The sequence below is a fragment of the Hordeum vulgare genome, chromosome 5H (assembly GCF_904849725.1).
Source record: "Hordeum vulgare subsp. vulgare chromosome 5H, MorexV3_pseudomolecules_assembly, whole genome shotgun sequence".
In the NCBI taxonomy this organism is placed as follows: domain Eukaryota; kingdom Viridiplantae; phylum Streptophyta; class Magnoliopsida; order Poales; family Poaceae; genus Hordeum; species Hordeum vulgare.
The window spans coordinates 547,965,863-547,982,903 of record NC_058522.1 but is presented as its reverse complement, the minus strand read 5'-3'; the positions used below and the strand labels follow the sequence as shown (position 1 = coordinate 547,982,903).

At 41.9% G+C, this 17,041-nt stretch overlaps 2 protein-coding genes across 2 annotated transcripts; one reads left to right on the top strand and one right to left on the bottom strand.

Annotated features, from left to right (window-relative positions):
- Nucleotides 1-7,976: 7,976 nt before the first annotated feature.
- LOC123452711 lies at nucleotides 7,977-14,357 on the bottom strand. The gene is made up of 7 exons (XM_045129421.1): nucleotides 14,163-14,357; nucleotides 12,965-13,257; nucleotides 11,711-11,807; nucleotides 11,527-11,622; nucleotides 10,830-11,077; nucleotides 10,675-10,752; nucleotides 7,977-10,590 (listed from the first exon to the last, which is right to left on the bottom strand). The coding sequence occupies exons 1-7, from the start codon at nucleotides 14,163-14,165 to the stop codon at nucleotides 8,613-8,615; spliced, it is 2,793 nt and encodes a 930-aa protein (XP_044985356.1). The 5' UTR covers nucleotides 14,166-14,357; the 3' UTR covers nucleotides 7,977-8,612.
- Nucleotides 14,358-14,632: 275 nt separating this feature from the next.
- Nucleotides 14,633-16,738, top strand: LOC123452712 (U3 small nucleolar RNA-associated protein 18 homolog). Its single transcript, XM_045129422.1, has 2 exons — nucleotides 14,633-14,740; nucleotides 14,877-16,738. Exon 2 carries the CDS (start codon nucleotides 14,890-14,892, stop codon nucleotides 16,540-16,542), a length of 1,653 nt encoding a protein of 550 aa, XP_044985357.1. The 5' UTR covers nucleotides 14,633-14,740; nucleotides 14,877-14,889; the 3' UTR covers nucleotides 16,543-16,738.
- The last annotated feature ends 303 nt before the right edge of the window (nucleotides 16,739-17,041 follow it).

The following is a 17,041-nucleotide window of genomic DNA, read 5'->3' as shown; positions in this document are numbered from 1 at the left end:
CACAAAGCATTCCTCCGGTGTCAGTGAGTTGTATGATCTCATGGTCATAGGAATAAATACTTGACACGCAGAAAACAGTAGCAACAAAATGACACGATCAACATGCTACGTCTATTAGTTTGGGTCTAGTCCATCACGTGATTCTCCTAATGACGTGATCCAGTTATCAAGCAACAACACTTTGTTCATAATCAGAAGACACTGACTATCTTTGATCAACTGGCTAGCCAACTAGAGGCTTGCTAGGGACGGTGTTTTGTTTATGTATCCACACATGTAAATGAGTCTTCATTCAATACAATTATAGCATGGATAATAAACGATTATCTTGATACAGGAATTATAATAATAACTATATTTATTATTGCCTCTAGGGCATAATTCCAACACCTTTACCCTCGAAAATCAAAAGTGGCTCACCGCCAACAAAAAATGCATGGCATTTCTAAATAATACAATTGAGAACATCATTATGGGCTCAATTGCAGAGTGCACTTTCGTAGGGAGTTGCTTACAAAGACAAAGAGTCAATTCACTAGTTTAATAATACACATGTGGGTGTTGCATTCCTACACCATGAGCTTTATTTATTATCACTCCGTGAACAAGAGCATTAAGTGTTTTATGTGAATGAACAAGTTTCCTCGTCGTTCAAAGAACAAAAGAAAAGAAAGAGAACTCATGACCCATCAAAATTATGGCATTATCGCTTGTGCCATATTTCGAAGGGGAGAATAGAAAGACTAACTAAAAGTGAGATTCTTCCTCCACTAGAGTTATCGAATTTAGAACAATGCATTGACTGCGTTATAGGAAAATATGTAAAACAAATAAAAAAGGATGCAAACCGAAGCACGGGAACACTGAAAATAATTCACACTAACATTTGTGGACCATTTTCTATGAAAAGTGTGGATGGCTATGACTCATTCATAACATTCACAAATGACTACTCCCGATTTGGTTATATTTATCCAATCAAAGAAAGAAAGGAAGCATTGAATAAATTTAAAATATTCAAAGCTGAAGTTGAAAATTAGCTTGACAAAAGAATAAAGATAGTGAGATCTAACTGTGCGGGGAGTACTACGGTCGGCACACTCCATATGGCCAAGTCCATGTACCTTTTGCAAACTTCTTGCAAGAGACGGGCATAGTAGCCCAGTACTCAATGCCGGCCGAACCTCGGCAAAATGGAGTAGCTGAAAGACGTAACCGTACACTTACAGATATGGTATGCAGCATGATGAGTTACTCCAACCTGTCATTGGGATTATGGATGGAGGCGCTTAAAACCGACATTTACATTCTCAATAGAGTACCAAGAAAGTCGGTGCCCAAAACACCGCACGAGCTGTGGACAGGTAATGTGCCATCCCTGCACCACTTAAGGTGTGGGGGATGCCCAACTAAGGCCAAAATCGAAACATTGCAAAGTTAGATCCCAAAACAGTAAGTTGCCACTTCATTGGTTATCCTGATAAATCAAAGGGTTTTCGTTTCTACTGTCCACAAAGATACACAAAGTTTGTAGAAACAAGACATGCAGTCTTCTTAGAGGACGAAATTATGAGGGGGAGCATTGTAGCTCGGAAAATTGATCTTGAGGAGAAGAAGGTGCATGCACCTAATCCGATGATTCAAGAGCCATTTTTCTCACTACCTGTTGTAACTCCAACCATGACAACTATGGGAGAAGACCCAGAACCTGTCCTTCAGGATCTGACTGAACCTGTTGTTGAACATGAAAGGGAGGTGCAGCAGCCAATTTTAGAAGATGTGCCAGAGAATGAGGCACTTAGAAGGTCTAACAGAAGAAAAGATCAGCTATTCATGCTGATTATAAAGTTTATAACACAGAATTGGTTCATATGGAAGGTGATCCCGCTTCATATGAAGAAGCCATGAGAAGCCCTCACTCATCAAAGTGGTTGGAGGCAATGAAAGACAAAATGAACTCGATGCGTTCCAACGATGTTTGGGACTTAGAGATTATTTCTAAAGGAGCCAAAACAATAGGTTGTAAATGGGTCTAGAAAACTAAGTATGAATCTAATGGGAATATAGAAAATTATAAAGCACGATTCGTGGCAAAAGGATTTATACAAAGAGAAGGGATAGACTACAATGAGACTTTTTCCTCAGTCTCATGTAAGGATTCCTTCAGAATCATAATGGCATTAGTTGCACATTTTGATTTAGAGTTGCATCAAATGGATGTAAAGACGACATTTCTAAACGGAGATTTAGAAGAAAATGTCTACATGAAACAACCCAAGGGTTTTATCATGGAAGACAAGGAAGATATGAGATGCCGCCTGAAGAAATCAATTTATGGACTAAGGCAAGCCTCTAGACAGTGGTATCTAAAGTTTGATGATACAATTCAAATTTTGGATTTAAAGAAAATGTTGAGGATAATTGTGTTTATGCAAAGTTCAAAAATGGGAAATAAAATTTCCTAATCTTGTATGTGGATGATATCTTGCTTGCTAGCAATGGTGTTAGTCTACAAAAGAAACAAAGAAGTTTTTATCCTCAAATTTTGATATGAAAGATCTTGGTGATGCTTCATATGTTTTGGGCATTGAAATTCACAGAGATAGGAAAAATGGAGTCTTAGGACTATCACAGAAAGGATATTTAGAAAAGGTTCTCAAAAAGTATAATATGCATGCGAGTAAGGCCACACATGCTCCTATAGTCAAGGGCGGCAGTTTTGGGAAATATCAATGTCCCAAGAATCAGTACGAGCTCGATCAAATGAAAGCAATGCCATATACTTCGGTTGTTGGAAGTTTACAGTATGTACAAGTGTGAACTCGCCCTAACTTAGCTTTTATCACCAGGGTACTCGGTAGATAACAAGAGAATCCAGACCTAGAGCATTGCAAGATGGTGAAGAAAGCATTGCGTTATGCGCAAGGCACAAAGGACATCATGCTAACATATAGAAGATCTGATTCCCTAGAGATAAAAGGGTATTTCAGACGCAGATTTTGTGGGGGACGGAGATGATAGAAAATCCACGTCAGGATATGTGTTCACTCTCGCTGGAGGGGCTATTTCGTGGAAAAGCTCCAAACAGTATGGAGTTGCATCGTCCACGATGCAAGCAGAGTTTATAACATGTTTTGGAGCCACCTGGCAGGTGATATGGTTAAAGAAATTTATACCCGACTTGAAAGTGGCAGATTATATTCACAAACCATTAAAGATGTACTATGACAACCAACCCGCGGTATTCTATGCTCACAACAACAAGTCGAGTAATGCTACCAAGATAATAGATATAAAGTATTATGTTGTGAAATATAAAATCCAGAATCACACTATAAGTCTCGAGCATATAAGGACAAAGAATATGCTTGCGGATCCGCTTATAAAAGGCAATACACGTGGTGTGTGGAGCCAAAATGGCCACCTTACACCAAAATGGAAACTGGACTGCTTGCCGCATTATGCTTCAGCTGCCCTTTTAAAAGCAAACTTATGTTTGCAACCTTAAAAAAACATTGATAGCATTGAAATAAATTGTGTGTGTCATTTTTCAAATGTTCATGCATTAAAAAAAACGAGTGTGACACTTCTTTTAAAAAATTGTACAACGGAAAAATATATATATTTAACTCAAAAATATAATCATGCCATTAAAAAAAAGGCTTACACTAAGAAATGTTCACACTTTTACAAAAATGTTCGTGAAGTCTCAAAGAATGTATGCATATTTTAAGAATAAAAAAAATGAAAATATGAAAATTATTTAACGTGTATTGACAAAAATGTTCAAAACATGTATTTCAAAATAAAATTTAGTCATGTAAAAAAAATGTGTATAAAAAATGTTTCTAGTGCATACAAAAGATTGACAACAAGTGCTAAAAAATTTAGACGTGTATTGAAAGATACTCCCTCTGTTCCTAAGACTTTGTAATGTACTCCTATCTACTGGAGTAGTAGGTTGTCTGAATTTCGATTTTGGGTCATTCAATACGCGGCAAAAGGAAGAGGGGATGAGTTGGAGGTTGACAGTTTGGGCGCGGGGTGGTGTGGGCTCGTCAAAGGAATTTGATGCTTGGGAGGTTTACAAGAATGGCCCAGGGCAGCGGATGCACGACGGTAGGCGGAGGTGAGGGATGGCAGGTGGAAGAAAGCGATCCAGCCATTCAATTTAGATCTAGCGGTTTAGGAAAATTTAACCGACCCAACTCGGTTTTTCAGGCAACTTGTTCCTAGTCAGGTCCAAACTTTGTAGTTCCTAACCTACCTGGAAGATAATTTACATATCTACCTGTCAGTATGGACTAGCAAACATGCCCGTGTGTTGCAACGGGATCAAAAAAAACATCGCATGACTCTGAACATGACCAAGACAAAAAAAACACCACGCACCTCTAAAAATGACTCAGGACCCTCTTCCTGTCACACAGTTCCTCTATTTCAACGAGGCACCCACCCATGTCCTCACTTTATATAAGAGATAAAATAGTAATTAAAAACGTATTCTCAATATTACAATCTGCAGAACTTGACATGCTTACAAAAACAAATAAATGAATAACTGGTTGCAAATCATAGTGAACTAAAAACAACAAATAAAGGATGAATAATCATGTTTACTATAATAATAATTAGGTAAACAAATGGTGGTGGGATCTAACAAAATGTTCAAAAAAAAAGCATTAAGTTTTTTTGAAAACTCAAAAAGGAAATGTCTGGAACATACGTGCTTTGGTACATTGATTTGCTACAAAATTATGTGTTCCAATCACTATAGAAGAGGCGCATAATTGAGGAACTTCGGACATAACACACCTAGATAAGACGTATCTTTAGTAGCACATGATTGGACGAAGTAACTGTTATAGAATTCTTCATCGCACAATGACCATGGGCCTACTACCGCAGGAAAATGCACAATTACACTTTGGCGAAGGGCTGAGCCCATTGCTTATGTGCGAGACGTTCCGCCAATAAACCGAAAAAAAGGAAGTCGAATGAAAGATATTTCTTTTCTTTTCTGTCTTTATTTATATACAACAGACGAACGAAATGACAGGCGAAATTATGCTACTAAGCAGCGTATGAAGAAGGGAGTAAGAAACATATATTATATATGTAGGTTTATTTATAAAAAAGAAAAGTACTAATAAAGGATGCAAGATATACATAATTTTAAAAAGGATTAACATGCAAGATAACATCATATTTATAACGTACACATTTTTCCGAGCGATTTATATTTATAACATGCTAAATTTGAAAGAAGCCAGGTTCGAACCCAGGTCTAATCGTTGGACAAGTGCTGCTCTAAACAGTCGGCCACTCGTGTTTGTATAAGAATGAGGGTGCATTGATTTAAATGAACTAAGCGGAACTTGCGCCCACTTAATCCAAACGAATCGTTTTTTGCAACTTATAGACGGTATTGGTTGGTATTTTTTTACCAATTTGAAGGGTATTTTTAATGACGGACGACCAAAAACATTATTTATTCTATTATTATTAGACAGAGATAGCAAAAGAGCCCATGCGTTACAACGGAAGAGAAAATAACACATGCTCTGAACGCAATATATTTTCACATGGCATCACATTTGTGTTGCCGACGATGGCCTCAGTGCCCACACAACGAAAACGCGTTTGAATGTACAGTCACTCGGAATAAGATGAGAAATATGGTGTTTCTCCCCACGGGGTTTTTCAAAGATGTGCATGTGTGGTTAATGATATTTTCTTTCCTCTCAATTTGGTTTTAATTTAATGGATATTTATTACAATTCGTATCGTCGTCGAAAAGAGAGAAAAAAAGGACCGTGCATTACAGATTAAATTTGCATCAAAAATAATATTGAAGAAGTATTCAACAGCTAAAAATAACATCCTATTCAGATTCTACACATTTTTTAATCAGATTTCATATATAACATGTTAAAATCGAAGTTACGGTTTAAAAGATATGGATAATTTTGTTTTAGATAAAATGTGGATTGATTAACTGAAAAGTTAGGTTTTTTTGTTAAAACGAAAAAAAACGTTATGGCTGACTTAAATACGGAGGGCGGGTTGATTACCTGAAACATCAGAGGGTTTTTAAAAAAATGCAAAAAAGGTTCGGCTATGACTAAAAGATGGACTTCGGGTTAATTATGCAAAAAGATAGGGACTTTTCTGTAAAATAGCCACGACGGACGACATAAGCCATCGATGCTTTATTATTACTAGCAAAAGGACCCGTGCGTTGCAACGGGAGAAAAACAATTATAATCTCCAATCATGCTGATCATATTATGTCTTTAAAATCTTAGGACATTTCTTGAAATGCATGAACATTTTTTGAATTAGCAAACATTTTCTTCAATTGCACTCAAAAAATAACACACAAACTTTTTTTCAAAATCATGGACTTTTATTGTTTTCACCAACATTGTTCTCAAAATTATGAACATTTTTTTGAATATGCGAATATTTTTACAAAAATCCTGAGCATTTTTTGAATTCACAAACATTTTATATTTTCTTCAAACTTTTATTTCAAAATTCCCAGTTTTATAAATTGCAAAAGTCTTTCAAAGTTCTAAATTATTTAAACTAAAAAATGGAACAGAAAAGTGAAAATAAAAAATGAGACTAAAAACACAGGCACGAACTGTTTTTAAGATTTTTACACGGACTTTTGTTTAAAGTCGTTGACTTTTTTATTTTATGGACATTTTCTCAAAGTTTTAACATTTTTTTATATGAAAAGATTTATCAAAACTCCTGAGTGGTTTTTGAATTCTAAAAAAAGTATGTTTTTTTGAATATTTTATTTCGAAATTCTCAGTTTCTTAAATTTGAGAAAAGTTGTTTGAAGTTCTAAATTATTTAAAGTAGGAAAACAAAATGGAACTGAAAAGAAAAATAAAAAAACTAAACTAAAAAAACAGGCGTCCACGCATGGGCCGGCCCAAACAGGTGTGCTGCATCTTTTTCCAACGTCCAGACCGTAATATAAGAGGTGCCTACATGGGCCGGCCCAGTCCGGAGATTTTCCTGTTTAAAGCGTTTTTTATGATTTATAGCTGGCATTGGTGTCTAATTTTAGTCAACTTTAAAGGCAATTTGGATGACGTACGGAAGAAGCACTATTTGCTTTATTAGTAGGTAAAGATTAAGGAGGAAGAGATAATGTATTCTTCGTAATTATTTCCTTCTATCCCTCTAAATATTGTCCGACCCTATCAAGGTATCGATTGATATTTTGGTATCGGTTGTGTCCCAAATATTTTAGTATCGATTGACGCCACCTTCTCCATACCGAGTCATAAATGGCTATCCGGCAGTATCATACCCATGTAGCATATAGGAAATGCTATTTTCATACACTGCCATTGATATAGAGCGACCGACATGACCAAATGAGAATGCACTTATATCGTCAACAAAATATTGAAGCAATGCATCATATGGGCTATGACACATGCAGGATGTACTTTTTTTTTATCTTAGATTGAGAATTGAACAAGTGTTTATCTATGTACTTCCTCTGTATCATAATACTTGTAGTTGGGGGTATTTGTATCAGTGTTTTCCAACAACAAGTATTTAGGTAATTTCATAACAGAGTGGTGAAAAACTTCCAAATAATAGTTATTATACACTCCATCGTTTGACATAGGGAGTGTTAGAACCATGGAAGCGGTGCAGTTCCACTTTCTGGGTCCGAGAAGTGCATTGTTGGAACTGAATTTGAACGCCAAACAACTTGGAATTCAAGGGTTGATGTTATAGCCGAACACGAGGTAAATATCATTTGCACAGATACTCTTGTGATCGTTTCATCAAGTAGTGGGAAGAGTATGCCGGTAGATAGCCAGCGTAAGTGAGAACTTTTGTTTGACAAAAAAACTCAATCTTCATATAACAACTGTACGAAGCAAAAACTACATGCCCTTGATGCCTCGGCGACTCAAGAAATAAATCGACAAAACTTGTTCACATCAAATTTTGATTTAGCATCCTGAGAAAAACGGTACCAATCACAGTCGCAGATTCAACGGATCAACCATTCACTATCTTACAAACATGAACACATCGCCCTCAGTGAGGCCGGCACACTACAACTCTAGCATATCTAACTGAAGAAACCCACACGTCTGGAGTACATACAAATTTGGAACAATCTCTCAAACAAAAAGTTTGGAACAACTGCAGTTTAACCCACACCAACTACACATCAATAGAAAAGACCACCAAAGGCTTAGGCTGCCATTGACATTCAGTGGATTCTACTCCCATTTGCTCGGTGCTCTTTTTGTCTGAACCACTTCTGCTTACTTCTGTGGGCACACCAGATTACAAAACAAGCACACTCCAGCAACCGAACCCAAACTAAGCAGATCATTTCTGTTAATAGACAAGTAGCAAGATCTGAGGCGAACATCAAACACACTCGTTAAGGTATGCTGACGCCACCTTGGGTCAAAGGTTGCTGTCCAACCACTCTGACAAACTAAGGATCGACGTATCCGTTTCGCTTCACGGCTAATTGAGGTTTGACTGTTGGTTTCCTGCAGGGTTTTTCATAGGCTGACTGGGACTGGCAACACGAGAATCACAACAGCAGTAACCTACCATATGGGGTAATCCGGCAGATAACCGTCAACTCTTCTTGGGTGGTTTGTTCGATCGAGGTGCAGGCCATACCTATCTGTAACGGACCCTGCAGCAAAAGCCCTATCCTCCGAACTCATGCTGTTGCTTCGTGCATAATCTGGCCTCACTCCATGATCGCCGAAACGCCCACCACGGGATGTTTTTCGTTCGCCCACGCCGGCATCTGTTTCAGGTCCATATGCACCAGGAGAGTCACCTCGGATAGAATATGTATTGACGGGAGGAATGCCCACCGCGGGGTGCCCACGGACACCAAGACCGGTGTGCTCGTCATACTCGACAATGGGCGCATCGTGGTGAAGGGGAGCCGTTCTCCTTTCCATTTTGTAGTCTGCAGAGCCTGATCCTCGTGGGGTCCTCACATAGGTGTCACGGCTTCCACTAGCAGCATGTTCAGATCTTCTCTGATACGGAGGGGAACCATGCCTTCTGCTAGCACCACATTCAGTGCTCGGACATAAAGGGGGGCTGAGACTAGTACCAAAATTACTAGAAGGAAGTGCTGATTGCTGGGGACTCAACCTCCTTCCACCGACATCACCATCACTGGAATGATCCTCACGATGACTCGACCTCCTTCTATCAGCATCACCGGAATGATCATCACTATGACTCGACCTCCTTCTATCACCATCACTGGAACGATCCTCACGATGACTCGACCTCCTCCTACCACCATCACTGGAATGATACTCACGATGACTCGACCTCCTCCTACCACCATCACTGGAATGATCCTCACGATGACTCGACCTCCTCCTACCACAATCACTGGAATGATCCTTGCGATGACTAGAGCTCCTTCCATCAGTATCAACATCACGACGTTTGAAATAATTGTCACGACGTTCGAAATAATCATCGTGTCGATGTTGCTCATATCTGTGTTGGTTGTTGATTCTATGAGGACTGTTACGATTCTCCATCCTTCGCCCTCCCGGAGAATGTCTCCTTGATCTATTTTGAGCATTTCTTCTCCCCAAGGGTGACTCGCCCCTATAAGAATTTTCTCTCATATTACTCCTCCACTTTTCTCTACTTGATCCTCTTCCCTCTCTGGATTTGTATTCAGAAGTCATTGAAGATTTCCGATCATCATTACACAGAGGGTGATTTTTTGATGATGAAGAACAAGAACTTTGATGAGCATCTGGTTTTCTGTCATTATGAAGACGCTGAGGACTTTGATGAGCCTCTCTTCCAGTTTCCATGTGAAACTTCTCTCTGTTCCTTTCCAAGTCCAACATGTTACCGTCAGTTGCCTGTTCCTCCCGTCTCTGTCTCTTTCCTGACTTGTCACTTGAAGTATCAATTCCTGTTGCTTTGTGATTGTCATTGCAGTGAGGACTCTTCAGCTCCTGCTGGCAGGCATGGCTTCCATCAACTTCTCGGTCACCATCAGATCCAGAGGTAAACCGCCCGTTAGTTAAGCCAAATTTATTACTTTTGTTCTCAGGAGTCTTCTCTTTTTCCACACATGTATTTTCTCCACTACGAGTTTCTATCTCTTTTCCAGATTTGGTGTTCCTTTCATCCTCTTCAGCCTGTTCCTCGACAATAAGCTTTTCTAGCACATCACTGTGTGCTTGATTTAAACGAATGCTCTCTTTCTCGAGGACACCTCGCTCATTTGGAATCTTATCTTCCCTTAAGTTATTCATATCCAATGTTTGGATCTGGTCGACTTCTTCTCGACATACCTTGTTTGACAACTCTGCAGTTCCTGTTGAACCTCGATCGGTGCTCATTTCCCTTTTATCAGTCACTTTTGTTTTCTTCTTAGCAAGATTTCTTGTTCTATGAATTTTTGGAACGGCAGTTGACTTTATTTGGCCCATGCAATGTGTTCCAACAGTATCCATTTTTGTACTAGATGGTAACTTTATATGGTCTCTGCTGGGTGCTCCAAGAGCGGCTTCTAGTTCATGGCGTCTGCAAGATTTTAACAGAAATTAGTTGCTCTGAGAAGGAACTTCAGAGAAACTTATTGGAACAAACAAGTAAGAACTAACATACCCGCAGTAAATGATAATTCTATCACCCAGGTGCCAAGCGCGTACACTTGTGCCACGCTTTCTCTCAAAGGAAATGCTTCTGTGGTAAATCATTATATGTAATGAGAACGAGATAATCACATAAGCGAAAAGCAACTCATCTGGATAACAGAGTACCTTGGGAAACATTGTTCGTGATATGACACTGGACAGCGCCTGCAGGCCGCAAGCCAAAGTTCTGGTTGATTACTATCTTCCATTGCTCTACATTCTGAGCACCAATGTGCAGGACATGTAAATAACATCCCAGCAGCAATCCTCTTTTCCAACTCGCGAGCTCCATCAGTATCATCAGGCTCAAGTAATTTGGCAATACAAGTGGGGTGGTAGAAGTGCCCACAAGATGCTTTGTAGCATTGGAACACCTACAAGAATGCATGCTTTAAAAAGGAAGAAGTAGAATCACTAAGATATTTAAAAAGGACAGAGATGGTTAGGGGGCACTTTGAATCATGTCTAAACATACTCGAGGATCACAGCCACGAGCATCAATCAGATGCACAGCAGCACAAAGGGGTGAGGCATTGTGAAATATCAATAGGCCTCAGTTGCCCACAATTCAAAATACATGTGAACGAAGACATCAAGGAACTGGATTTAAATTTTTTCACTTAGTAAGGCACAGGATGAACACAAGTACATTTAGGGTATCATGGTGCATGAAAGGTGCTACATAAACAGGAATTAAGCAACAAGCATACTCGTTGCAAGAAGGGGAGACTTGTCACTGAATGAGAACCGCAGAACTACAAAGGACACTGTGATCTCAACAAACCACATGCCACATTCTTGTAAGAAAGATACAACATGTTACCTTAGCATTTGGCCCATCAGATGGCTCAAGATCTCCACAACTGAAACACTGGTGTTGCTTATATTCACAGTTCTTACATAGATAATGATCAATTTCCTGTAAGTATGTAAAAAACAGAAGTCACAAATTTGAGCAAGGAAAATTAGAACGCTGCTGGACCAATAAATGAGAACTTTGTAACTACCTGTAGTTGTGCAGAAGTTAAACCAAGAGTTTCACAATTAGATTCCCTTCCATCTTTTACTCTCGGATGGAAGGACCTTTTACATTCTCCTTCACAGCTACATAAAATAGAAGACATAATCAAATTATTGACTCGATAAATCTACCTATGTGCTAGAAGTTTATAACTGGCCCGAAATGAATTCTCCATGGAAATACTGGAAAATGTCTTATTTGTTCGATTTGCTGGTTTTTTGGCAAATCCCCAAAACACAGCAGGTTGAATTCCAGTAAGAAGCCTTTTTTTCCCTCTCTTCCATGTTATTCTCAAGTTTTTGATCTCCCTCAACCGCGCAAGAACCATTAGTTCTTGAATTCTTTTGAAATAGTTTCCAAAACAAGATTAAAAAAAGGCTGGTATTACTAATGCCGGTACCTACCAGGACATCTGGGAAGCTGGTTACAATAGTAGTAACCGGCATGAAACACAAATTGCTCCAAAGATACCATAGCACAGAGGTTATTCTTGAAATAATCAGATGATCAAAGCAAATAATGAAGGCTAAACCATGAGAGTAGGTATATGATCTATTGTCAAATGTCAACAAATCGAAATTGATAGCCCTCACGCTATCAGTGCCCAGTTTCTTTCAAGGAAAAATAGTAGAGAAATTTACGTTTACAATCTCCAACAAAAATGATATCTTCTAGTGTCTTTAACATGACATCTGAGAGATCAGTATATATAACACTTCCTTTGGGACCACATGTTATCTTGTCCTATTAATCTGTAGCTCACTCACTCCCTACAGTAGTATATTTATTTTGGACGAAGTGCCACACTCATACCATATGCATGGATAGCCCCATTGAATTACATGTCTTCAAGACTTTTGAACTTGCTACAGATTCATAGGACAAGATAACATACTAACACCCGTCTCCATTTTTGGTTAGTTGAAGAAGTAACTCTAATTAAAACCACTTGACTAACACAGATCGAAAGCTTTCAATTGTTTTTTTAAGAAATTCTCAAACTTGGCTTTCAAGGTTCTACATTTACATTCTTTCAAATACTTCAGAAATATGGAACCACATTAATTTGTCTGAAACATGGACGAAGTTAAGGGCATTACAGGATTACTAAATGTATTAATTGACTATATTGGGGATGTTTGCAAATTCAAGTCTTTTACAGAAAAAGAGAAATCACAAAACGGTCCACCCATAAAATCAGTAGTGTTTTTGGTCATCAACTGAAGGAAGCACAACTTACCATAGCAAGTTCCCCCCATTGTCACATATTGCACACAAATTATCAGTAGCATCACCACCACCATCACCATCATCATCATTGTCAATAGCATCACCATCATCGTTGCTATCGTCGTCGGTGCAGCTGTAATCATCACTGCTCTTGTCATCACCACTACCATGATTGTGGCTAGAGTCATACTTGCAGATATAATCATAATCGTTTTTGTCACTGTAATCATCATCACCATCATTGTCAAAGTCTTCTTCGTCACCACTACGCATTGCAACAGTCGTCCGTCTGGTACGTAAACCCTGTAAAATGGGAAAATTGAAATAAGAAGTGAAAACAATGATACAGCGGCAAGACTTCAAAAACAATTTAGAGATCTCAAAGATGCATATCTAAGGTTATTCTCAATAAGCCTTTCTACCGCCCATTGAATTATTCCTGGAGGTATTCTCAATGAACAATTCAAGAACTTGTGAATGCAAAAAAAAAAAAAACAGTCATGGTCATGGCACAACCCCCCATTGAATTAAAGAGAACATTCGTAAACACTAGCAGAGTTCCTAGTCACTGAAAATAATAACAATGTAACTCCTTGGAATGTTCCTGGGAATTTCGCCCAAGCAGATTGGATTCAAAGGCTGTTGTAGCTGCGCTCGACAAGAAGGGGGTACAACCAGTGCAAAGGGAGGCCAGGGAATATTATCTGCTTTAGACATGGTGCTCCATGCCCTTATATAAGGCATGTAAACAAACCTTACAAAGGAACAAACTGGGCTAATCCCTGATTTCAGGGAAACATGTCCAACTGAAAAGAAAACCAATCCATAGCAAGAAAGGCCTGTCTTTTTGTACTACATTGAAACCCTAGTGCTAAATTTGCTGGCTTAGAAAACAAACCAATCACATCCTAAACAAGTACTGTACAGTACAATCTACAGGAGGTCAGTGAAGAAAACATGTCCAAAAGGTTCCATCTTCCAACAGGCAATTTGCACATAACAACGAAACAAGAGTACAATTGCGAAAGGAAGGATGATCTTTACACTTGGCAGGGTTATTATCTTGGGAATCTGATGAAATGCGATCTACGTAGCACTTGGGCATTGGATCATACAACAACGCCGCAACTTCCCCCCTTCCTCTGACGCGCGGCCCTAAATTGGCGAGCGGAAGCCTGATGAGAAGCAACAGAAGATAGGGGACTCACCATATCTCCCGGCGCCGAGCCGTAGCGGTGCCGTCAGTCGTCGAGATTCGGGAAGGGCAGGGCAGGGCGAGGGCGCTCGGCGGAGGTTGGGGAACGCCGGTGAAGGGTAGGTAACGGTCGCGGCGGAGGTCGGGACGGGCAGCCCCGATGCGGTGGACGGCAGTAGGGGCGGGCGGCCGGCCGGCGGCGCTGGGCGAGGCGGGGAGAGCAGAAGGTGACAGTTTCTTCTTCTCTTTTTTTCTCTCCCTGGTAAAATAAAATTAGGCCAACTTCAGGGTTTTCCTTTCAGGTGTTGAGGCGGGCGGGCTTCAGGTGGGAGGGCCTCGCGGGCTCCTTGATGGGCCCAGTTGCGGTCCAGGTGACAGCCCTACCTTGTCTGTGGGCCGAATTTGGGGGAGCGGCCTGCCTTGCCTACTAGAAGCAAGCGATCGACAGCCCTAAATTTCTCCAAACCCCCGCCGCCGACGCCCCAATCCCCCAACCAAGCACCACGGCCTCTACCACCCCCGCGCCGCCGCCTCCGTCTCCGTCCCCGCCGTCGCCAACCCGTCCGCGGTGCCTGGCCGCCGACCCTCGAGGTACGAAGCTCGCTATCCCGTTTTCACCAAGCGATTCGTTCAATCCCACGGACCCTCACAACCCATGGATCCATCCTCCTTGCGCATTTGCGGCCGGGGTTAGCACCGTCGCCTAATCCGCTGGTGTACTCCGCAGGACTCCTCGCGCCATGACGAGCCTGATATCCCAGAACGCGCTCCCGAAGCGCCGGCTGGAGAAGGGCGACAGCAGCAGCGACGACGAAGAGGCCATGGGCTCCCCCGTCGCCTCGGACGCAGAGGCTGGGAAGAAGCCCGGGCCGGACGGCCGCAAGAACGACCGGAGGAGGAAGAAGAAGGCGCTGCAGGCCAGGCTGAGCCAGGAGGCCGACGAGATGAAGCTGCTGGAGAGCTCGCTGTTCGGCAACATCTACGCGCCGCTCGAGTTCGGCACCGAGGCCGCGGCTGCCGTGCCGGGTCGTGGCCAGGATGAAGGCCCTCTGTTCTTTGTTGATCGGTCTGCCGGCGACGACCTGCCCGTTTATGAGGAGGACCTGGGCGGTGAGGATGAGGTGGTGGACAAGGGGAGGAAGCCCGCCTGGGTGGATGACGAGGAGGATAGCACCGTGGTGGACATCGTGAAGGTTGCGAGGCTCAGGAAGCTGAGGAAGGAGGCTGATGAGCGCGTCATCTCTGGCAGGGAGTATGAGGCTAGGCTGCGCGGTCACCACGCCAACCTGAACCCTTTCACTGGCTGGGCGGATATGGACCGTAAGGCTCCTCTCCGTGATGGCGACTCCGACGAGGAAGAAGGTGGAGTTGACAATGTGCTTCGGAACAATCATGAGCTCGTTGTCAAGGGCACTGCTAAGCTCCTGCCTGGCATGCTGGACTACTCAAGGCTTGTTGATGCGAATGCCCAGGAGCCTTCCAGTGGTCCTGTCAATTCAGTGCAGTTCCATAGCAATGGACAGCTGATGCTTGTTGCTGGCCTGGACAAACATCTGAGGTTTTTCCAGATTGATGGCAAGAGAAACCCCAAGATCCAGAGCATATTTGTCGAGGACTGTCCAATTCAGAAGGCAGCCTTTCTACCTGATGGCTCTGAGGTGATCCTTTCCGGCAGGAGGAAGTTCTTCTACTCATTTGACCTGGTGAAAGCTGCTGTTAGTAAGATTGGACCCTTGACTGGGCGTGAGGAGAAAAGCCTGGAGAGCTTTGAGATATCCCCTGATTCAAGAACCATTGCGTTTATCGGTAACGAGGGGTACATTCTCCTGATATCTTCCAAAACCAAGCAGCTCATCGGAACCCTCAAGATGAATGGTAACGTGCGTTCGCTGGCCTTTGCGGATGGTGGGAACCAGCTATTGAGCAGCGGTGGGGACGGTCATGTTTACCACTGGGATCTTAGGACAAGGAAGTGTATGCACAAGGCTGTTGACGAAGGCTCCATGTCTGGCCTTTCCCTCTGCACCTCGCAGGACAGCTCCTACTTCGCCACAGGCTCCAGCAGCGGCATCGTGAACGTGTACAAGAGGGACGAGTTCCTTGGAGGGAAGAGGAAGCCGCTGAAGACGATCGAGAACCTCACGACCGAGACGGGCCAGATGAAGTTCAACCACGACGGCCAGATCCTGGCGATAAGCTCAGGCAGGGACAGGAACGGGATGAGGCTCGTGCATGTCCCGTCCTTCACCGTGTACCAGAACTGGCCGGGGCCTCGATTCAGCCTACAGTACCCGAGGTGCCTGGACTTCAGCCCAGGGAGCGGGTTCCTCTCCATCGGGCATGCTGGTGGAAAAGTTCTGCTCTACAAGCTGCATCACTATCAGAACGCCTAGGCTCACCTGGAGAATCCAGTTTTGACACTGTATTTTTCTGCTTTCAGAGAAAACCCATGATGTTATCTGTAACGCGATTCTTCTTAGACCCTCTTGCGTTGTGAGTGCTGTTGTCACAGATATTTTGATGCTCAATGCAATGCGCTGCTAGGTCTTTGTGGTGCGCATGTTGCGTGTGCCCTTTGTTTTGGTAAAATATTTCATCTTATTAACTGTTTAAGAAGTTGCTTGGTGTGGCTGGAGAAAAGATGTGGGCGTTTAGAAGGTTTGGTTGCAGCTCTAAATGATTGTTTCACCATGTTCAACAGGTGGCTGTGATTCTGTTGAAGATCTGGTGAGTTTGCATCCTGTATTTGTGTTGTTGCAGTAGCATCTGGCATCAGCCAAGTAATGTAACCATGCAACTCTTCAGGCAAGCATGCTTTCTGTTGTAGTTTCTTTTCGACATTATACAAACAGTTTGGGAGGTAACTGCATTGCTGAAACATCAACTTGGTGT